The sequence below is a fragment of the Jatropha curcas genome, chromosome 8, assembly GCF_041381405.1.
Source record: "Jatropha curcas cultivar XTBG-Jc1 chromosome 8, XTBG_Jcur_1.0, whole genome shotgun sequence".
Lineage (NCBI taxonomy): Eukaryota > Viridiplantae > Streptophyta > Magnoliopsida > Malpighiales > Euphorbiaceae > Jatropha > Jatropha curcas.
In genome coordinates this window covers 24,323,082-24,348,193 of record NC_143158.1, presented here as the reverse complement: position 1 = coordinate 24,348,193, position 25,112 = coordinate 24,323,082, and the positions used below count along the sequence as shown (strand labels likewise).

The 25,112-nt window shown below is 32.4% G+C and overlaps 2 protein-coding genes across 2 annotated transcripts; one reads left to right on the top strand and one right to left on the bottom strand.

Annotated features, from left to right (window-relative positions):
* The first annotated feature begins 2,343 nt into the window (after positions 1-2,343).
* On the top strand, positions 2,344-5,362 carry LOC105636487 (ras guanine nucleotide exchange factor Q-like protein). The gene is made up of 3 exons (XM_012219765.4): positions 2,344-2,856; positions 4,152-4,363; positions 4,716-5,362. Exons 2-3 carry the CDS (start codon positions 4,154-4,156, stop codon positions 5,253-5,255), a joined length of 750 nt encoding a protein of 249 aa, XP_012075155.1. The 5' UTR covers positions 2,344-2,856; positions 4,152-4,153; the 3' UTR covers positions 5,256-5,362.
* Positions 5,363-18,528: 13,166 nt separating this feature from the next.
* On the bottom strand, positions 18,529-21,585 carry LOC105636468 (peroxidase 16). The gene is made up of 4 exons (XM_012219745.4): positions 21,379-21,585; positions 21,056-21,253; positions 19,654-19,819; positions 18,529-19,015 (listed from the first exon to the last, which is right to left on the bottom strand). The coding sequence occupies exons 1-4, from the start codon at positions 21,580-21,582 to the stop codon at positions 18,609-18,611; spliced, it is 975 nt and encodes a 324-aa protein (XP_012075135.1). The 5' UTR covers positions 21,583-21,585; the 3' UTR covers positions 18,529-18,608.
* Positions 21,586-25,112: the final 3,527 nt, after the last annotated feature.

Sequence of the window (25,112 nt, the reverse complement as noted above, 5' to 3'; positions counted from 1 at the left end):
TATGGAGATCGAGTAGATGAATATTATGCATTACAAAGATTGCTCCAAAGATTTATTTTCTCATCCATTGATGTTGAAAGGGTGTCGAAAGGAGGTCCTTGGACCTTTAACAATCATTTGCTAATTATTCAGAAGATTGATGAAGGTTTATATCCTGTCTTTATTCCATTATTCTTTCGGAGTTTTGGTTTCAAATCCATGAGTTGCCATCAAGTTCAATGTTGGAGATTGTAACCAAGCAGTCATGTGAGTTTATTGGCGTATATGTGAATTATGATCCGAACAACAATTTGGGTAGCTGGAGAAAATGTACGAGAACTAGAGTTCAAATTGATGTAAGGAAAACCTTGAAATGATGGAAGAAGGTGCAAAACCTGATGGGACTCTTTGCTATGAAAATTTACCTAATTTTTGCTACGTATGTGGTACTTGGTCACAATGATAAGTTCTGTGAGTCTCTCTTCACTATTGATGATTCATAAGTTGAGAGGGGGTGAGATCCTTGGTTAAAGGTAACTAACAGGCAAGCTTCGTGGCTTCCGTTGACCATAAATGGTTTAGAGATTGTCAGGGAAATAAGTTATGTTATGAATATGGTAACTTGAGAGTTGCGACAATCTTCGCCTTCTTTGTCCTTAATTGATTTTAATGCAGTTTATATTTAAAATTGTAATTACGTGAGTCTTCTTTAATTACGAGAGTGTCTGAGTGCATATTGTAATAAATTTCTCATACATAGTATTTAATGGGCGGAAAAAAAAAAAACCGAAACCTTGTAACCAGTGCCCATCCATTGCCAAGATAGACAGTAGCAGTAGCGTAAGAGAATGTGGGTCAAATGAAGGACAAATACTGTGATTATTTTCTGAAAGTAGTTGAGATGACTATTAATGCCACTGTTCATGTGAAGAGTTTACCAATCACCAGTGCTATGGAGCCAATAATATGTACAACTCAAGTCCCAACCCAGCTGCTGAAATTTGATACACTACAATAAAGTTTCAACAACTTTTTACATTTTTACTACAAAATTCATTGAAAAAAAGAGAAATATATATAAAAAAAATCATCAAATGGAATCAATCATATGAAATGAAATATAAGTATGGCAAATAAAAGATTTTCCCAAAATTTCTTTTTAAAATCAAGATTTTTTTTTTCATATGCTGAATTCTAAAACTATAGTATTTGTAAAAATTTACAAGGAAAGAAATTATTACTTAGGTATATTATAGTACTTGTAAAAATCAACTATCACTGCTCAGGTATAATATAATCTCTCAAATTATAAATTATTACTTAAAATTCATCAAATATATCTTTGTGTAATACAATTATATCTTATGCCTAATTCTGATAAAAAAATGAATGTGGAATTGCATTATAATCAGGTAACTTTAATCTTTTTTTTATTTATTTATTGAGAGGCTCGATGAACTTGTGTAATATTATGAGTTTTACAATAAGAGATAATCCTCATTTTAGCTTATCAAATTGGTGAACACTCATACGATCCAAATAACTTAAACTGAAAACTTCTTATTTTTAATATTAGTGAGAAAACTAATAATTAGATGACACCTGATCGATAATTTTAACTTTTTTTAATAAAAATATTATCATCTAATTAAATTTTCCCTTCACTCTTTTACTCCACCTTTTTTCTCTCTCTTTTATAAGAAATATTAGTTGTACTAAAATTGATATTTAAAGAATATAAATTGAAAATGATATTTAAAGAATATAAATTAAAATTGAGAAATGATAATATGCATAAATGAAAATGATGTAAGAGGACTAAATTAATCATTTTAAGTCATAATCAAGTAGACAACAAATCTAATTCCCAACTAGACTTAGGGTTAAATTAAAAGGGAGAATAGCGAGCATTGAAATACTAAATTAAGAGGCAACAGCTTTTCCATCATTCATGCATTTCTTGATTTTCCTGCAAACACTTTGTCTGGAATATCTTGTTCATTGCCCTACATTGGCTTATGTTCAGGAGTGTCATTTGTTTTTATTTTCTGGTTTTTGTGGTCCCATAACCCTTTCTTTCATCTTCTCTCTCTTCTATATTCTCTAGTACTCCTTATTCCAACTCAAATAAATACAGTATAATATTTCTTTTTTATACGTATATTTGAAAGAAAATACTTGGATATACTGAATGTATCTTTATTTCTCATATATTCATTCAGTCGATAGGTGATTGTCATTTAAAATAATTATTAATCTTGATTATTTTTCTTTTCCTTTTCTTTTTCTTTAACACTCAAATCCTTATTTGTTATCGTTATTAAATTAGCAGATCAATAATATTTTGGACCAAAAACTCGTGAATCGATATTGAATCTCTTTTTCAAACATTTATGGATTAATTTTTTTACATTTTAATTTGAACATTAAAGAATTACTTCCCTGATCCCACATATATATATATAACACCCTGTCTCTCTTAATGCATATATTATTATATAGTCCAAGCTTTTTTCTTGCCTGCTTCCTTCACAGCCTGTCAAGCTTAAATTATTAAGATAATGATTATAATTTTTTAGAAACAGGCTTGCTTTGTTGATTCTCTAAGTTAAGAGAGAGAGAGAGAGAGAGAGATTAGTATTTCTGGGCTGTCAAAGAAAGAGATCGTCATTCTCGCTGGTGCTTCCAAGTCATTTATCTTTATCTTCAACAAAAATATTAGTAATTCTCTTTACTTCTTAGATTGCTCCGTCCACACTAATTCCCTAAAACCATGAATTATGGAAGCTCATGACGTCGGCTTTCGCATTAAAAAGGAAGAACATGTTCAATGATCCTCATCGGAGATATTCGCCATCCGGTCACTTTTTATTGCAGGTAATTCTGACACTTATCAATTCATTACTTGGGTTTTTCTCTCTCTCTCTCTGTTTTCTTTTGTTCTTATAATTCCAACGATTTTTCAATTCTTGGGAAGATAATTATATATATGTTCTTGCTCTTTCTTGATTTCTTGTGGTAAGAATTTTCAAGCTTCTTGCTTCAAATATATAAACTAATTAAGCATATTCATGATTTTTTTAGTAGGAGTAATTAAGATTTATTTACTTTGATTAAGTTATTATTGAATTTATATTCTTATTTTGGTAGGTTTAAGTCTTAAAATAGAAAAGGAGAAGTTACATCAAAAGAATAAATTTTTATCACTATTAGTGTGATTGCATCATGTGGATAGACATGAAAAGGCTTTGTCTTTTGGAATGAAGAGAAACAACTTGACATTTTTCTAGAACAATTTTTGAAGATGATAAAGACTTCTACTGTTCTTTCTTTCTTTCGCTAGTGATGGTTCTACCACTTCCAGAGAGAGAAAGACCCACAGCCCATATTTGGTCTCTCTATTGCCTACATCCCATTTTCACTTTACATTCTTTTTCCTTGTCTAGGCACTATTCTTTTGACACTTTCATATCTTCCAATGCAATTTTCTCCGTTCCTTTTGTCCCCCACCCTCCATTTCTCCCTTAGACATCTTCACTTTCTATCTACTGAGTTTTGATTTATAAGGAAAATTACGGATTAGATGAATCGGATTTTTTTAAAACTTAGCATTTTCTAATTTCGTGTCTGACTTAATTTGAATGTCTATCTTAATTAATAGAATGAATTTGTGTAACTTATTTTTAATTTGACTTCAAAAATAAAAATAGTTTATTATTTTTCGTCGTATCCTATGAACTAAATATTAATTCGAAATTATTTTAATATTTCTGCAAACATAATTATTTAGAATATAATAGAAAAAGATGACTATAAGTGCCTACTTATAAGAGAAGAATCAAACCCACAATTTTTGGAGATAAGATTATTATATAAATTAAATATGAGTGAATTTCAAGAAATAGATCTTAATGTATTTATGTTTTAGGATATGTTTCTTCAGTTTCTTTCATCTGAATTCTTGTTTAGCAAGATTGGAATTTGAATTACTTAAAATGTTACATACTTCAGTTGTTAATTTTTGTCAGCTTTTCCTTCTCTCTATCTTTAATATCAATCACAATTTACCGGCGAAAATTCGTGTTTTATGTTTTTAATTCAGATTAACCTGGTTAGACTCTAACCACCTATACATGCTCTTATCGGAAATATGATTATTAATATCATTTCAGGGATGGGAACTAAACTTGAATATGCAAGAAATCTTCTAGCACCTTCATCAAATAGCACCAGCTTTAATGTTGATTTTGTGGATCATTTGCAAAGTAGAGGACTGAACATTGACTTCAAAATTACTGGAGTTGACTGTAGAATGCCTGAAAACCAGAACATAGATTTCATTAGAAAAACAATGCAGGTGCATGAAGATACCTTCAAACATCAGGTAATTAACATTCTAAACTCTTATTTTAAGACACTTGTTGTTCTGTACATAATGATGTCTATAGTTGGCGATGCGGTTAGATTTCGGTCTGGCTGCACGTCTGTGATGTCCCGGTCTAGACAAGTATAATTGGTTGGGATAAATGTTTTTATTATCTGTTCTATGGGTCTATCCATAGATCAAACCTATTATAATAGAATGTTTCAAAAATGGTTAGAAAAACCCTTGTTTTCCCAAAAAATATGTACTTTTTTATTGATTCGATCCATTGTCGGTCCATAGACCGAGTCTAGGTAATCATTCTCATTACTATCAGTATATTAGAAATTTAACAAGAAACAGTAACTTACAGGTACGGGAACTACACAGACTGTACAGTGTTCAAAAGATGCTAATGGAAGAGCTAAGAAAGGAAATTAAACAAACTAAAAAGTACTGGAGTCCTATGGCTACTCCAGATATTATCCAAAGCAGTTATCAGTATAGTAGTATTAACGTTGAAAACTTGAGAGATGATCCAAGCCCAAGAGAAAGAAGCGGTAGTTGCTCCGGCGAGAATATAATAAGAATAGCAAGAGGATTGGATCTTGAAAGGCCTGCAGAGGAAGATATATCAACTGCAGTTAGTGTAGTTGATGATAATATTCCTTACAAAGATACTGAAGTTGAGCTTACATTGAGTATTGGAGGTAGTACAAGCAAGAAGAGAGCGTCGCTGAATCAAGAACCGGGGAATAGGCGTATGAAGGAGCTTGATTTTCCGGCTGAAAGAGCAGAGGATTGTAGTGGTCCGACAACACCTATGAGTAGCTCTAGCACTGCAACGTTTGATCATGAAAGAAAACAGCCACATTGGCTTTTTCAGGGCTTAAGCATAAACAGGACTGGTTGATCAGCTTTCATTTTTTTTTTTTTTTTTTTTTTATTCTGACTTGTATGTGTGTATTAGTATGTACTTACGATAATCAACTTTTTAATCACTCTTGACTACTGAGATCACACTAGTCTAAGAAATGGATTATTTGAGGGTTTGTGAATGAGATATATATAATAGTCCATATAAGCTGTGTTGGACAACTGCTTTTTAAGTAATTTTTGTCGAAACACTTAATATTATTTTTTATAATATTCGATAACATATTTTGACTATTGGATTATTGGAGCTTGTAAAGCAGTTATAATTCTTTCTAATTAAAAATTGTAAATGACAATTGTCAAATATGCAAATTACTTATTTTGCAGTCTTAATTGTTAGAATGTGCAAAGGAGAAAAAAAAAAGAGACTAAAAACTAGAAATCAATTTAAATTTGATTATGTTTACATTTCTATATGTTCTTAATTATCTATTTTCATCTTACAGAAGGAAAAGAATCTTGGATTGAAAAACTTGAATAAAAATATGTTTTCCATTAATTTAATTTGTAAAATAAGATTATGAATAAGAATAAAACAATAATGTTAATGGTAATTTAGAGGATTACCACTTTTAAAAAGAATAAAAAATAATTTTTAATATTTAATAGTTTTATTCTTAGTAAGACAATAATGTTAATAGTAATAATTTTATCAATTGAAAATATTACAAATAATTATTTTTTTTCTCTGTCAAAAATTAGACTTTTTTTTTGGTTCATTTTTTTTTGGTTCATTTAGTGCAAAATCAAGACAAAATTATATAAAATTACGTATCACACGCAAGTTTAGAGGGTTTCAATTGAAAATATGGACCCATTAATATTTCTAATTCACTTTTAAAAATAAAATCTAAATATATAGTAGTAAATTTCAACATGCCCAATAGATTCATTACCAACTTTGACTAAAGGAGATGGCAGATTTACTGTAGTGTGTGACTTTGATAGAGAGTGGGCCTCTAGGTATTTCATCTGATATCTGATCAGCTAGAGGGTTGTCCCTATCTATAGGAGACAATAGTTGGTTGCAAGTGGCCTTTGTATACCATGTCATTTTGCACTTACAAATATTTCAAAATTATTATAATGTCATTCTAATGCAAAATTTGTGTTTATAATGTGATCCTTTAATTTGTACTCCCTCCGTTCTTTTTTATTTAGAAAAATGCTTTTTTTTTAAGCATTTTCTTTTATATATAGAGAAATGTGATCTAAGTTACTCTAATTGAGAAGTATGTTGGGTATCAGCTGATACCACTGATGGGTGATCTTAGACCTTCTCAATCCCAAAAGTTAGCTCAAAAAGTGAGACTTTCACTCACACTTATAACTTGATCACCAACCTTTTTCACAACCGATGTGGAATAATCCAACAAAGTATAGTGCCAAAATGGAAATACTAGCTTGCCCCTGAATTAGTTTTCCTATAATTGTCGTCCAACATGAGAAAATAGAAAAGTGGCAGAAACATTTTTGTTAGTATTTAATACTCTTCAAAACCCGTGGATTAATTGCATTTTGCATTAAATTCGAAGTTTTGAGCTCTATTTATTACTGATAAGCAGAGAAATTGATATATGTGATGGTAAATTTAATAATTTGGGAACAAAAAGAAATTATTACATGTTAATTTTCTGAAATAACCTAGATCAAAGGCTGGACCTCAAATATATGAGCACAATTTTAGATTAATAGGAACACTTTCGATGTGGTCTGTAAATGTTTTTGTTTTTGTTTTTTTTTGTTTTTTCTTATTTATTGTTTATTATTTTGAACCCATTTATGTACATTAGCAAAATTGTTCCTTGATTTCCATGGAGGCATAACCAATACACTAATCAAAAGGCTGCGGAGTTGAGGAGTTTCGTAGTGTGATCGAGTAAATTGACCCCAATTTAATTTTATTATGGCTGCAACCTTACAAAAATGGCCAGGAATTTCTTAATTTGGGAGAAACAAATTATAAACATAGATTCAAATTCATTTTTTGAAAATTTTTAAAATTTTAAAGAAGTTAATTCTAAAATTTTGGCTTCTCCATTTTTTAGAAAGTTGAACAATCATTGTCTAACTTTAAAAAGTTGGCCACAAAAAATTTTTTAATCTTGGGCGCGTAAACATAAAAAATGGGCAGAAATTGTTCTCTTAATGTGAGAACCCATTAAATTTAGCTATATTATTAAAATTTGAGACCAAGTTTAGCTATTTTAGAACTTATTTTAAAGTAATTGTGCGCTATTTAAATTTAATTACAATATTAAAATGGAAAGTTTAAATTTTTTTGACACTTCAAAGAAGCCATCTTGTCTGCTTTCTTTTAATGTTTGAGAGAAATAAACACAATTAATGCGTTTTTTGGGACTCCCTAATTCCATTTTAGCTTCACAATTATTAATTTTGTAATAAACTATGATTAAGGGCATTTTAGATAAAATTAGGAGAGAGAAATTGGATTAACTAACTTATTCATTGAGCTTTTTCTGTTTTCTCCTAATAAAGAAAATGAAAGGAGTAGTTTTAATTATAATTGCTCCCTTTATTGGTTGGATTTCCTTTAATGGGTTTTGATGTTATATTTAGAATAGTAATTATATAAATCTGCTTCAATTGCACTATTATGTGAATATAGACTGCTCAGGAGTCCTAGTCCTAAGAGCACCAGGAAGTAGAACAGCTATAAGACGAAGAACAGCTACAAAGAGGCAACTAGCTCCAACAGCTATATTCAGCTACATTCTTGAAGCGAAGTAGGAACTAGTAAGAGGACCTCAACACCCTCTCCTATAAGAGCTTTTCTCAAGGCAAAAGGTCTCTAGACCCGTCATCAGCTGTCGTAATTCCAATTCCTATCACATTCAAAGGAGGTGTTGACTAGTAGGATGTTGCAAAAGCGGTCTAGAATATTGCTCATATATAGTATGTAATGGCGAAAAAAAAAAAAAATTATAGTTTGTGTTTTTTATTAGATTCCCACAAGCATAAGTCAAATATTGTTCTTTAATATATATTATAAAATTAATATAAAAATATAAAAATTTCAATTTTTAACTAATAAGAGTGTAAAAACATTTAAACATATAAAATATTTCGTATATAAAATTTATTTTTAGATATAAAAAATACATAAAAATGATAAATTACAATTGTACCGGCAGTTAATAAATATGACAATAGATATAGTCACCATAAATTTATCAATAAATTAATAGACATTATAGTATATCAAATGTATAAATTCATTCTTGTACTTTTTGCAAGAAATTTTATGGCATTTTTAAATTTTATTTTGAACCATTGAACTCTTGAACTATAAAATTACATCTATTAAACATTGAGCTAATTTCATTGGTGGTCTCCCATTGTACAGGGTATGCATTTTATCGTGCATACACATCAATTTGTCACTTAAAAATTCATAAACTCCTTAAATTGATAGCTCTTATTGAATTTGTGTTGTCCTCCCTGCCTTTATATTTTATGCCCAGTTAAAGCTCCAATGAAGGTCATAAGAAAAATAGAAGCTATCCAGAGAGCTTTCCTTTGGGGTCGAGGCATTGAAAATGAAAAACAATTATGTTGGGTTTCTTTAAAAAATATATGCTTAAGTAAGAAGTGTGGTGGTTTAGGGATACCTGATTTCAAGAGGAAAAGTATGGCTTTGCTGGGTAAATGATTGTGGAGATTTAAGTCAACCGGGTTTCTTGTTGAAGAAAGTTCTGATTTCAAAATATGGTCATGAAGCTATGCTTAAACTGGACTTGGATAAGAAATTTTGGAGAAAACCATCACCAAATTGGCGCGACATTGTTGCCTTAGTAAGTTCTGCACATCTCAATGATATTTGCAGGCTTGGTTTTCGGTGGATTGTAGGAAATGGGAACCAAATTTCTTTTTGGTTAGATCCCTGGCTCTACGACATTCCTATATGTTCTGTTTTCCCTAGGTTGTTTAGAATAACATCCAATAAAGGAGTAAGGATCTCTAACTGTGGTTCTTTTACTAACAGAAGATGGCATTGGGAATTATCTTGGATTCGTGATTTTAGGAGCTTTAAAGAAGAGTATTGGCAGCAACTAGAAGCGAAGCTCAACGGTGTCTCGATTCTACTTGGCATTGAGGATAGGATGATCTGGACTCTTGATAAGCAAGGTATGTTTTCAGTTAAATCTTTAAATTCTTTATTAGAAAAGAAAGAGGTAGATGAGGTTAATCCTCTTATCCCAGCCAAAGTGGCTATCTTTGCTTGGAGAGTATTCTTAAACAAAATACCGTGCAGAGTTAATCTGTTTAGAAGAAATATTTTTCAAATTGCTAATGATTGTATGTGTTCTATTTGTAACTTGGAACCTGAGACTGTGACTCATTCTTTATTACTATGTAAGACAATAGGAAAAATATGGATGTCTGTCATAAAGTGGTGGAATGTGTCTAGAGTCCTTCGTAATAATATGGTTGATCTGGGCTAGTAATGGGAGAGTTTACTCCTTCACAAGGGAACTTGTAGTGTTTGGAAGTTGTTGTTCTATATTACCTTATGTCCCTATGTGTTGGGATTATACCTGATCCCGAGTGGGGTCTGCGGAAAAAATGCTTCAATATTGGATATTGATGATCGAATCCACCAGAAATAATAACCATGGTAAAAATTAAATAATTACCGTAAATGCCAGAAAAATAAGGATACCGAGATTTATGTGGTTCACCCTTCAACTGTTATGGGCTACGTCGACGGGACAAAAACTCCGAATAATTCTTCCACTAAAAGAATAGTAGGTATAAAAGAGATTAAAAAAAATAGTGGCACTCTAAGTGTTTCTCAAAAACACCCCAAAAATTATAATTCTCACTATTTTCTCTCTTTCCCAATTTTAGAAACCCTTTCCTAAAATTCTTTACACTTATTTGTGTATTTCTAATCTTTTTTTTTTTTTTTTTTTTTTTTTTTTTTTTTTTTTTGTACATCTTGGTTGAGGAAACCTTCTCCTATTTATAGGAGAAGGGGACACATTATTAACGCGTCCACTTTCCCTTTTTTTTTTCTTTCTTTCTTCAAACTTGTGTAGGTCCCACATGTTGGAGGGATCCCACAACAATTCTCCCCCTCCCGACTACATGGTGGGACTCTCTATTCCTGCCACTTTGACACACAGTTCGAACTTCTCTTTCGGAACGACCTTTGTCAGTATATCTGCAACATTTTTGTCTGTGTGGATCTTTCGCAACTAGAACTGCTTCTCTTCAATGGCAAATCTAAGCCAATGATATCTTACATCAATGTGCTTCATTCGTGCATGATACATAGTATTTTTGCTCAAGTCTAAGGCACTTTGACTATCACAATAAACTATATATACTTCCTGCTGCACATCCAATTCTTGAAAGAATCGCTTTAACCAAAACATTTCCTTTCCTACTTCCGTTGCTGCAATGTACTCTGCTTCGGTCGTTGATAACAAAACACATTTTTGTAATCTTGATTGCCATGAAATAGCTCCCCCTAAGAATGTAAATAGGTATCCTGATGTAGATTTTCTTTCATCAAGATCACCGGCCATATCTGCATCTGTGTAACCAACAAGTGCAGGCTTTTCACCTCTAAAAGTTAAACATAACTTTGAAGTTCCTCTCAGGTATCTAAAAATCCACTTAACTGCTTCCCAATGTGTCTTCTGGGGATTTGACAGAAATCGGCTCACAACGCCAACTGCATGAGCGATATCTGGTCTCATACACACCATTGCGTACATCAAACTTTCAACCGCTGAAGAATATGGAACATTCGACATATCTCCTTTTTCTTCCACTGTTGATGGGTATGATTTCTTACTCAACTTGAAGTGAGCGGCAAGCGGAGTGCTAACTGGTTTAGCATTCTTCATATTGAACCTCTCTAGAACTTGTTCAATATATTTTTCCTGCGATAACCATAACCTGCAGGACTTTCAGTCTCGGATAATCTCCATTCCGAGAATTCGCCTTGCCGATCCCAAATCCTTCATGTCAAATGCATTTGACAAATCACTCTTTAACTTGCTAATCATGTGTGCATTTGGTCCAACGATTAGCATATCATCAACATATAAGAGAAAGATGATAAATTTACCTTCAGGGAATTTCTAGACATATACACAAGGATCTGCATATGTCCTTTTGTATCCTTGATTCACCATGAAAGAATCAAACTTTTTATACCATTGTCGCGGCGCTTGTTTCAACCAGTACAAGCTCTTCTTCAAGCAACAAACCATGTCCTCTTTTCCCTTGACCTTGAATTCTTCTAGATCCCCATGCAACAATGCGGTCTTTACATTAAGCTGCTCCAACTCAAGATTCAAATTGGCTACAAGACCTAGCACAGCTCGAATATAACTCATTTTCACAACTGGTGAAAAAATCTCATCAAAGTCAATACCTTTCTTTTGAGTAAAGCCTTTGATGACCAATCAAGCTTTGTATCTCACTAGGTTGCCATCATCTTTCTTCAGTTTGTACACCCATTTGTTCTTGAGTGTTCTCTTCCCTCTTGGAAGTTTCACCAGCTCATACGTGTCATTCTTTTTCAAAGAATTCATCTCCTCTTGCATAGCCTTTGTCCAGCAATCTTTGTCTTTGCGAGATTGCACATCATGGAAGCTCTCTGGCTCCCCCTCATCAGTAATCAAAATGTAATCAGAACTAGGGTACCTTGTAAATGGTTGGCGCTCTCTGGTTGACCTGCTTAACTAAGGTTCAAGTCCTTTTGGTGTAATGGGGTTCTCTGGCTCCCCCTGCTCAATACCCTCTACATCACTGTTATCATCTACAATTGTCTCTTGATCCCCTATGACTTGCTCTTCTTCTTCTTCTCGTTCTAATTCTAGCATTCCTCCTCCTATGGCATCATCTGTAGGAATGCTTCCTAGTCTAATATCAACAACACCGTCACTTGTGGATTCTTCACAAGTTGTATCTGTCACGATCTCATTCTCATGGAATACTATGTCTCGGCTCTGAAGAGCTTTCTTTTTCACTAGGTCCCACAACCTATAGCCAAACTCTTCGTCTCCATAACTAACAAAAGTGAAAGGAACTGACTTGTCATCAAGCTTTGATCTCTGCTCCTTCGAAACATGCATAAATACCTTGCAGCCAAATACCCTCAGGTGAGAGTATGAAATATTTCTACTTGTCCAGACTTTCTTAGGGATATCAAAATCCAAAGGTGCTGAAGTTAGTCAGTTACTTAGGTAGACAGCAGTATTGACAACTTCTCCCCCAAAATGGCTTAGGTAAGTTGGCCATTTTGAGCATGGCTTTGACTCTCTCAATAATGGTGCGATTCATCCGTTCAACAATGCCGTTATGTTGAGGCGTACTAGGTACCGTCTTTTCATGCCTGATACCATGCTGACTACAATAATCTCTAAACTCCTTAGAGATATATTCACCACCATTATCCGTGCGCAAACACTTTAATGCCACTCTAGTCTGTCTTTCCACAATCGCATGGAATTGCTGAAAGTGCTTGAATACTTGGTCTTTTGTGCGCACAAATATATCCATGTTTTTCGTGAGAAATCATCAATGAAGGTTAGAAAATATCTACTTCCTCCAAGTGATTCTACCTCCATAGGACCACATACGTCAGAGTGTACCAACTCCAACTTGTTGTCTCTCCATCTAGACCTTTTCAAAAAAGAGACACTATGTTGCTTCCCAAATAAACAATGATCACAAAGGTTTATTTTACCTTTGGCTAATGGTATAAGGGACTTCTTAGCCAACATATTCAACCATTTCTCACTAACGTGCGCCAGCCATCTATGCCACAAATTTAGTGAAGCATCATCTGCAACTGTATTCAGTTGACCCGCACATATTATTGCGTGCGTCTTATACAGTGAGCAACATAATTTTCCTCTCGCCACCACCAAAGACCCTTTGGTAAGTTTCCAATTACCGTCACCTGTATGATGGTGATAACCTTCCTTGTCCAGTACACTCACAGACAATAGGTTCAACCGAAGATCGGGAATATGTCTCACATTTTTAAGTGTTAATGTGCACCCGACACTTGTCTTTATGCAGATATCACCGATTCCCACCACTTGCGAGATACAATTATTTCCCATTCTAATAGTGCCAAAATCTCCTGCTTTATAAGTGGAAAAGTATTTCCTTTTTGGAACACAGTGGTATGAAGCACCGGAGTCTACTATCCACTCGGTATTTGCATCTCCAACATGACAGCAATCTGCATCATAAGTGACTAAAGTCACCTCACCATCTTCTCCTGAGATTGTAGCACATGTATTTCTGTCATTCTTTTATCTTCGGTTTGCATTATCCTGTTTGAGTAAACGACAATTTCTTTTGAGATGACCCTCCTTACTGGAATGGTAACACTTTCTCATCTCTCTGGACTTGGATCTACCACCTGACTTTTCATGCCTTGGAGCTCTACTCTTGCTCCAGCCCTATTCTCTGTGACATGGGCTTGTGAACTGGTACTGGCAACATCTCTTCTTCGTAGTTCTTCATTGAGTAGTCTATTCTTTACCATAGATATTGTTACGACACTATTTGGAGTTGAGTCACTCAATGATACCACAAGAGTATCCCAACTATCCAGTAGAGATCCCAACAGTAGGCATGCTTGCATCTCGTCATTTAAGGACATACCGCTAACTGCTAACTCAGTTATGAGTCCTTTAAAATCGTTCAGGTGTTGTGTAACTAATCGCCCCTCTGACAACTTTAAGTTCATGACTTTACGAATCATGAACACTTTACCTTGAGCGTTTGTAGCCTCGTACATATTCTCTAATTTCTTCCAGAGAACTTGGGGATCTTTTTCATATCTCACGTGGTTGTACATGCTAGCATCTATCCATTGGCGTATTGTACCCAATGTCTGCTTTTTTAATTTGTCCCACTGCCTTTGTTTCATTTCTTCTGGCTTTGCACTGTCACCTTCAATTGGATCATATAGATATTTGCAATTGAGGTAGTCCTCCATTCTGGATTTCCACATTGAATAATTCGAATCCGTCAATTTGATCATTGCCCCGTCGTTAGCCATATCGAATTCTGAATCTGACAAAATTTTACTATTCACGAAATTTACTATTTACGTGAATAGTAACTTTATAGAAACTGACAGAATTTACCAACCAGGCTCTGATACCAGTTGTTGGGGTTATAACTGATCCCAAGTGGGGTCTGCTAAAAAAATGCTTTAATAATTACGTATTGGATTGATGATTGAATCCACCAGAAATAATAACCATGGTAAAAATTAAATAATTACCGTAAATGCAAGAAAAATTAGGGCACCAAAATTTACGTGGTTCACCCTTCAACTGTTATGGGCTACGTCCACGGGACAAAAGCTCCGAATAATTCTTCCACTAAATGAATAGTATGTACAAAAGAGATTAAAAAATATAGTGGTACTCTAAGTGTTTCCCAAAAACACCCCAAAAATTATAATCCTCACTATTTTATCTCTTTCCCAATTTTAGGAACCTTTTCCTAAAATTCTTTACACTTAATTGTGTATTTCTAATCTCTTTTTTTTTTTTTTTTTTTTTTTTTGTACATCTCGGTTGAGGAAACTTTCTCCTATTTATAGGAGAAGGAGACACGTTATTAATGCATCCACCGAATGGATGCGTTAATCACGCGTCCACTTTCCCTTTTTTTCTTTCTTTCTTCAAACTTGTGTGGGTCCCACATGTTGGAGGGATCCCACAACACTATGGTAAATGAAAAATAAATTAATTTTTAATAATGTAAGGGATGATGCGGATGTTATAGTCGATAACATAAAGTTGAAAAGTTTTGAAATTTTAAAAGCAAGATTTCCATTTTTATCTTATCGTTTGAGTGATTGGAGCATGTTTCCATTACTTGTGTGTTGTAATGGATTGAGGTGGATTAATAAAGATACGAGTGGTGCTTTACATTCTAATTGGGAGAAACCTTGTGTGGGAAAGTTGAAATGTAATGTAGATAGTGCTATTAAAGGGAAACCAGATCTAGCAAGTATTGGAGGTGTTCTAAGAAATTTTTAGGGGTTAGTGGTTTGTGTTTTTTATCGTCCATTGGTATTTTAGATTCTATCGAAGCAAAACTTCTTGCTATTTTTCATGCAATGGATTTGTTATTTTCTTCTGATTATAAGGATATACCTTTGATTATTGAGTCGGATTCAAGAAACGCAATCTGTTGGATTTTACAAAAAAGCAAACGTCCTTGGAGGTAGTGTGATGGGAGATTTTTAATAAATTTAATAATTCATTAACTCAATTAATTTCAGTGGAGTTGAGGCATGTAACCAGATCGTGCAATAATTTTGTGGATCTCTTGGCCAATAAGGGAGTTGCAGCAACATCCTCTTTTCTTGCTCGGATATAATGAAGTCTTGTGCTAAGAACAGTTGCTTTCTATTATGAAATGAGACGATGATAAACTTGCACATGATGCTATTTGTTTTTAGTTTTGATTGCTTTGACTTTTGCTTTCTAGGTTTGCTGCAATTTCTAATCTGTGTGTTAGCGTTTCTACTCTCAAGAAACATCTTTTATATTGTTGGCTTAGTTGCAGGTGGTGTCCACTAGCATCTGTTTTTTTTTTTTTTTTTTTTTTTTTTTTTTTTTTTAGACTGTACCTGATGTATTTCAGGTTTGGACTAGGTTTTTTTACTTATGTTATCCTAGTTATTAGTTTTGGTTTTTAGTTTTAGACTGTACCTGATGTATTTCAGGTTTGGACCAGATTCTTTTACTTATGTTATCTAAATTAGGTTAGGTGTAAGTGAGCAGCTTAATTTTGATAAAAAAATGTAATGGCTGTTTTATTAGAAATCTGACCAACGAAGTGCCACGAATCTTGCCATGTACGTTTCTCTCCTACAAATTTGAAATTAATTTTTTTTTTTTTCAAAAATCATTTTGTTTGGAATTTCTCTCTGCCACACAGGATTTCCACTATCTTGCTTAATCCCACTAAAACCCCTAGTCGTTTATTCCTTCATGATCGTCCAAAACTAGTGTTATTCGGATAATAGGATATAAACTGACCAATAAAATTTCCTAACTGCTTGCCAAATGACATAGACGTCATCCCCACTAGAACATCATGCACCTGAACCCAGAAGTCGACAAAGTGCAACGCAGCTCCCACAGGATCCTTATCACAGCCCACCTTCGATAACGGTAATAAATGGTTGTTGAACGCCCAAGTGCCCCCATTCCAGACCCCGTTAAGATCCACACGGTGAAAAACTGGAAGAGGAACACCTTCGGATCCACCTCGCTAATGTAAATCCCCTACCTGGCTGCCACAGACTAGCAAGGGTGGATTTCTTAGCGGAATAACACTAATTTATTATTTAATTCGACCAAACTCTGATTTTGTTGTAGTAACTAAGAAAAAACACTAATTTTTTTAGAAAGAAAAACATAGTAATTAATATAGATACTGGACCACAAGAATAAGATATTAATCGGATTTGAAATTTGGTCTTATTAGCTCTAACCACAATTTTTCTTTTCATGTCTATAATGCTTACAATTCACATTTGGCACTATACTTCTTTTTTACCATTTGTTCCCCCAAATCAATTATTTCATCTATTCTAATTCAATTATCTTTTAATGTAATTATAAAATAATTAATCTAAAAAAACTCTTATTTAGAAAAAAAATCGTTAGATTGACAAAATTACTCTCTTATCAATATTTTAAATAATTAATACTGCTTTACTGGGAATTCTTAGTCCGTCATGAGAACATTCTTATGCAGGTACGTTAGAGTGGATTTATCAACAATTAAATTTAGTATAAATTACTATTTAGTCTTTGATTCATTGTCAAATTCATTACTTCCTTTCTCTATTTTGGATAACCAATTATAACATCTTTGAATTTAGTGTCAATCAAATTAAGAGATCGTTCTATCTAAAAAACGACCCTTTTCATAGTTAAGCAGAAAGGAAATAACAAGCCAATCGAGTGTGGTCTGGTTGGTCTTACCACGTCTTGTCAAAAATGTGAGGAGTGAAAAGTCTTGAACTCAAGTCATCTCCACCACAAAGTTATCACCAATTTGGTGAATAATATTCAAAGGGGAGTGCTATCCACTGCTGTATAGCCCATAATATTATTCCAGCTCATTGGGCTTTCCAAGAAAGTAAATAGCAAACATACTCTTATTCTATCTCAAATTTGTCAATCTCTACCTCTTCATCTCCATTTCCCTTCTCACGTTGTCTCTTGGCTTTTCTGCATTTATCTCCAATCTAGATTAAGCGAATACCAAATAAACCTTGATAAATATCAAATCCAAAGATTGAAAAGATCCATGGCGATCTATTGCTTAAGGTCCGCCTCTCTGATTAAACAAAGAAAACCTATACTTATATTTTATGTCTTTAGACCAAGCATGCACCACAAGGGAAGGTCAATGAGTAGTTCACACTTTTTATGTATTTGATTTTTGTGAATTTCGTGTGCATCTTTGCCCTTCCTATCTTTCTTTTCTTTTTATGCTTTTTTTATTTTTTCAAAGAATAAATTAGCGGTCGTTTCACTTCTATTCCTCTTCACGGTGCTAAAAAGATTAATTCTCAAATCTATTTTGTGGGTTTTTGATTGTTTAACAAATAGTGAGGACCAAGGAGGTGAATTCTTTAATTCATTAAGGACATTTGGGGTTTATTTTTCCTTCTCTCTTTAAATCCACTTTTTTCAAAAGATTAACAATGAAAAGTAGACATGGCCAATGAAACTGAACTGTACCGTAGATGAATTGGAATCGGATCAAAATTCTCGGTTTAAAGCCTTATTAAGGTTTATGTGAATGTTAAAATTTAAATCTGAACCGCGATTCCGGTCTGGCTTCAAATCAAATATTTTTATTTTTATTTTTAAAATTATAATCACTTAGTCTATTCTATATACCTCTAAAAATCAAATAATATTTTACAACATGATACACTTTATTATATGAAATGGAATTAAAAAACCATCGTGGACTTTGCTTCTACTACTATGAGGGGTATTCATGTTTTGGATCCGTCTTCAAATGTCATTCAGTCTCGGCTCGCTTATGATATCACTAGAATAGCGTATTTCAATTGTTATAAGTCTTAGTTTGTGTTTTTCTTTATATATATATAAAATTAAAAGCCACTCTTCAAATAGAATGGAAAGAGTAATTAAATTTATTAATAGAATTAACACTCAAACATTATTGATTCCATTTACAAATAACAAGACTTGCTCATAATAATAATAATAATAGTAATAATAATAATAATAAATAATAACTAAAATACAATTCTTTTCTAGTTGATACGAGTACAATCTGTCCTTATTTCGCCTTGATTTCCTGTCAAGACTCCAATTCTGCCAAGCTTAGTAATGGCAGAGACAAAAGCATTTTGAAAGGCACCATTATTTGAAGCAAAGAGATTAACAGTGGCTTTCGATCTCGAATCAGTAAACAAAATCTGATCAGAGCTGAACAATCCTTTTCCTTGTTGAAGGTTTCTATAATATGCATTGTCAAAGGTTTGAGGAGTCGTTGGATCCATGTTAATGGCAATTCTTGGGTCAACCTTGACAGGGCACATTTGTCTTAGCTGCATTGCATATTGAAGATTGAGCGTTGGATCAATCTTTTTTAAAGGGCTGAAATTGTAGATTCTTTTGGAGAAACGGCCACAATGGGAGAATCCAAGTGTATGTGCACCTATTTTACATTTACATAATAATATTGTTAAAAGAAATTCAATTTAACTATTATGGGATTGAATTGTCTCGAATTTGTCTATGGACCTATCCGTGTACCGAATTAATGAAAAATATTTTTTTATTAAAATGAGATTATTTCTGATCATTCACTGAAAAAAATGATTAACCAACTTCGGCCTTGTATAATTTTTACTATAGCAAGTCAAAATGTCCAAAATGCCTCTGTGTATATTGTGTGTAAAATCATGTACATTAAACCTATTAATGTCATTGTGGACATTTCGGCATGCTACAGTGCAAATTATCTCAAGTCTAAGTTCAGCCATTTTAAAAGAAAATTATTTGCTTAGATCAGGGCCATGGCCCTATTTATAGAAGAAACAAATGAAACCAAGAATTTTTTAAAAATCCGACCTTATCCTTTTTTTTCCAATCATTGTTTCAATAAGAATCCTAAATTTCATTGGTTTAGTCTATAAATGAGGTCATAGATCTAATCTGGAAAAGTTTTTCCCTTTTAAAAAATCATTATTTTCATTCATTTGATCTATATGAATGAATCATAGACCGAGTCCATGTAACTTTAATTCTAAATTAACCGGATAATTTGCCGGAAATGAAATTATTAATTAGTACCTGATAATGCGATCATGTCAGTCTGGGTAAGACCATGTGAGGCAAACATTGAATTGAGTTGGTCCAAGTTAAAATTAGGGCTTGGGAGTTTGTGTTGAACACTAGCTATTGTAGATATTCTCCCATCTCGTCTTCCCAATTCCACATTATAAAATGGTCCTCCTGCCTGCATTGCACATTAATTTATATTAATTAATATGTCATTATGTTAATTATTTAAATTAGATGCTCAATCATCCACATGGAGTAGTTAAACATGATATGCTTTTTAAATATATTAAACTTTTTAAATTTAACAATTATCAAACACGTTGAACATTTAATTTTTATACATATAGAGAATTCACCCCTTGTGCAAGTGAATCTATACCATTTAAAAAAAAAAAAAAAAGTTACATTTGTTTTATTTTATTATATTCATAACAAAAATATTTTAGCTTTCAATCCCTGATTTTAAATGTTTCACCATAACAACTAGAAATTAATGAAAATATTAAAATTGAGGGTCTTTTAGTTTTAAAATTAAATATTAATGAATAATAACTCGTTATTAATATTGGTAGATAATAACTAGTAATTAGATATTTGTTGTTGGTAGTGAATGGTTAAATCTATATTTGCATTCCTTTAAATTCTAAATTTTAGCTTAAATTTTATCTTTTTTTTTTTAATTTATAGGAGGCACTAAATATACTAAAAATATATTATGAAGTACATTCACTAAATTGGTAATAATTTTTATGGTGGAAAGTACTTGAGTTTATGACTTCCCACGTATCAAATAAATTTTCGAACTTAAAATTATTTGTGTTTGATCTTTCAAATGTTTGGTTTTGGTCTCTGAAGTTAAGTTATGATGAGGGCTTAGCATAATTCAGAAAAACCAATTGAATTATTCTGATTTTCAGCATATATTTGGTTCCATTTTGATTTTAATAGAAAAATTTTAAAAATTTTGGTTCAGTGTGATTTTCATTAAGTCCAAAAATTAAGTTTAGACATGTACGCTAGTTGGTTCGATGCAGTTTTCATCTTAGTAAACTTTTGATTTGTTTGGTTTGCACTAACTCCATTGAATTTGGGAATTACATGTAAACTAAAACAGATATAAATGTTTTTTAAATAGAGAAAAACAATAAACCAAACAGAATTTTAAATAAAAATATAATTTTTGGCCGTTATGTTTTTATAATCAAGAGGTGTAATCTATTTTGGGCGCTAACCATAGATGTTTTGTCGATTATTTTTGTTTTAATATACAATTAAACAATGGAAAATTATTTATAATCAAGAGGAGTAATCCCTTTCGGACACTAACCATAGATATTTTGCTGATTATTTTTGTTTTACTATACAATTAAACAATGGAATGTTAAAATGGAAAGGAAAGTAATAGCATTACCAAGTTTACGACATCTCTAGTAGCGAGAGCTAATATATCAGCACATGAAACTTTGTTCCTGCATTGAGGAACACTATCAACGGCGGCCTTCGCCTTGACGACGGTGTCGAACCCGTCTCCGGCCAGTGAAAGATTATCAGGATGATCCTTCTCCGCCTTATTGCTCGGCGATGCTAACAAAACCGAAGCATCACATCCCTAATTTGGCACAATTGCAAATTTGATAAAATTTTTATTTTTTATTTTTTACATTACTGTATGATAAGCAGTAATGGAATTTTTAAAGGAAGTAAAAAGAAAAATAAAACGCAAAAGATACAAACCCGAACAAAGCAATCATGGAAGAAAAGCCTGAGAGTTGCAGGGACAGTGACAAAAGTTTGCTTAAACTTCTGTTGGACGGCAGAACGGACTATAGATTCCACATTTGGACATGTTTTGCTGTAGAAATTTTGGCTAAGTTGAGCATTACAAAGAACAAATATTGATAATAGTAATATAACTATGAAGCAACTTTTCCTTTCCATGACTTTTTTTTTTTTGGGTTGTATTGTTAGATATATAATTCTACTTATATAGATATAAAGAGGACTAATGATTGGAGTTTAAATGATTAATTAAAGATTAAAAAGGTCTTGGAAGTACACTCTGGCCAATGATAATATTTCTATGGGTTTGGAAGGTGGATTTAGATGACACTTGGTTCATTTATCTTTTTTTATTATTGGCATGTTCTCGCATACTTGTGTATGTTTGTATGTCAGGAATAACACATTTTTTTTATGACAAGGTTTTAAAAATTATGGTTATTTATATTCGTTCATTATTATTTTTATATAATATTAAATATTGATTATAATTTCCTCTTATATTATAATTGTGATTTCAAATTGGGATTAGTATGAATATTATAACTAACTAATAATAATAGTCAAAAGTCTATATCTATATATATCAATTCAATTTATAAATCACCGTTTATTTAAAAAAGTCGACTCTAATTAGACATAACGATATAATATCATCTAATAAATAAATTTTAATTAATTTACGTGTATATATAATTATTTTCGCTAAAAAATTAAAATATATAATTAACATCCACTAACAAATTATATGACATAGTTTTAATTATCTCACAATCCCATCATGTCTCTGCCAGCTTGCCGAGTACCTAACAAAGAGTCTCCTTAATATTCATGGCCTGTGATATGCCACTGCTTCTTCTATCATTCCGATGCATTCTGATATGATTCGAGTAGTGCTCTTCTAATCATCGACTCATTAGATGTTGAGAATTGCAGAGTGGTTACTATGACTAGAGACCTTTTACATGGCTCAAGACCATTCTCAAATAGTTTTTTCTCTATCTACTAACCTTTTACGTGGTTACTATGACTGGTTATATTTACGCGTCTTGTTATTAGTTGTCTCTTCTTCCATTTATATTATAATCTCTCTTGTTCTGTTTGTATATATTATAATCTATCTTGCCTTTTCAGCACGCAACATACTGGGAATTTCTCGATAAGATAAGGCTACTATAGTTGTCGATATATAGTTCTTCCATAAATGTTCAAATTTCTGATTTTTACTGCAAATTTCTAGCTGGATGTTTTTTGCAAAAAGAAAGCGACAAATCTAAAGAAATGTCCAAAGAAATGAGTTTAACTAGTCCATTTTAATTTTTCATTTATAAATTTTAGCTAAATGCATTTAATTGTAAAAGAAATAATAAAAAAATTATAGTTAATACAAAAATTAAATTTAGGATATCCCATTTTAATGTTAGTCGCTTGCCTACCAAAAATATTAGAATTGAAATTGAAAAACACTCCCATAAAGTATGACCTACGATATCCTTCTTAGGGATACCTTAGATATCGGTCCTCTCTAAAATGCAATGACAATTATTGGCCTAAGCCATGAGCTTTCTTGGTTGCTCATTGACTCAGGCTGTGTTCAGCAATTTATTTAAGTAGCTTTTAATTTTTTGACTGATCAGAACGTTAAACGTTGTTAAAAACATTATTCGGTAATATAATATTTGAACTGACTTTTAGAGGTTAGGGTAATATTTTTTGAAAAGTTAACTCATGTAACATTTAATTTTTAGCGTTTCATGAAAAGCTAGTCAAACAGCTAATAGTTAAACGCTACTAAAACAGGTAACAGCTAGCTATTAAAACACGTAACAACTAGCTACCAAAACAGCTAATTTTACCGAATATATCTTCAATCAATATAAGTATTATATGAAGTTATTCTTGTTTGTTATTTATAGCTAAGCCTTTTTGATAAAAAAAAAGGGATCATATTGTTTGTCATTAACAATTACATAGATTGATAAAACAAAAATTCAATGATTGTTATAAGAATCAAAACCAGAAAACTTCAATAAGATAAATTCTGCCCACTACAAGAAAATCGGGTTATAGCTACAGATTTCTGTAGCTAAGTTTAATAAATCTGTAGCTAATCACATATTGCTATGGAATAGCTATGGAATATATTCATCCCTAAAATGCTTGTAGCTGAAAATATAGCTATAAATTTATAGTACATAGCTATTTAGCCACGGCTACCATAAATCTATAGTAATAAAGAGTCCAATCAATGTCAATAAATGTGTAGCTAATCTATAGCTACATATTTGGTCTCTAAATGGTAACAATGCCGTAGCTAATTCAATAGCCATTTTGTAACCAATTCATAGCTATTTATTATAAATCCATATTCAAAATTGGGTACCTAATCTGTAGCTAAAAGTTTCCATGTCTAATCTGTAGCAATTCCATAGCGAAAATCTATAGCTATTTTGTAGCAATGTTATAGTTAGAGTTAAACATATCTTTTTCCAAAATTGTAGCTAATTCATAGCTAAATGTATCTATAACTAATTCATAGCTAATCCATAGCTGTTTTACTAGAGTTTTTTTTTTATTTTGGACTTCGCAAACCTGATAAAAATATAAATTATAAAGCATATATATATATATATATATATATATATATATAGCAGATTTTTTCAATACTAGCACATTTGTAACTAAGTTAAAACATTTTAATCATAGATATTCAACAAAAAAAATTTCACCAAGAGATAACCCTCTAACCATCCAAGCCTTGAACATCATTTCCATCTTCATCTATCGTACGATCAACACCAGAGTTAGAAGTAGGAGCATTAGGCTTTAAATTTGAATGGTCTGAGGATGCTGGTGCCTGGCCCCTGATTTGCAAATGCCTATGTATTTGGGCAATCATATTTGTTTGTTGTTGAAGCAATTTGTCAAATGCCTTATCGTTCCTTCAATGAATGAATCAACTCCATGGCATTCGACGAAGTCGATGAGGCACTAAATGAGTGGCCACTCATACCAGAATGCAGGTAGAAGAGGAAAGCTTGGGATCCAATGCCGTAGACTCGATGCTTATGTTTTCCTCCTTCAGTTCTCAACCTTTAGGTTGCTGTGTGGATTGTTGTTCTTTGAGGTGTTGGATTGTCCCCTGTAAACTAAGGAAAAAAAAAAAAAAAAAGCACAACAACCATATATATGTTCATTTAGAATAAATGAAAATCTTGATCACTATTGTGAATATTAATGTCTAAAAAATGAAAGAAAACTTACAAAAACATGCTCAGCGCGCTTGTCAATAAAGGTCTTCCTATCATCTTTCTTTGTATGGGTACGAAGAAACACATTACATTGCAAATAATGTTTAAATTAATAGTAGTTGGTAAACACTAAAATGAATTAATAAATTAAAGTTGAGAATATACCATACATCTGCATGTTCGACGTGGGAGATAGAGCTTTCTGTACGATAAGATGGACCAGATCCCTAGCTGCCTTTTTCAGTATCCTGATTCTTTGAGAATTGTCTAGACTTTGCAACATAATATGGTGCTTTCCAATCCTCATTCCACGTCTTCCAAACATCATCTTGGACATAAGCCCTTTTCCATGACATTTAAGCTTATGAAGCATATCCCTACACCTCTCAATTGCCTTTCTCTTCCATGCAATCTTTATAAGCTCATTCATCACTTCAT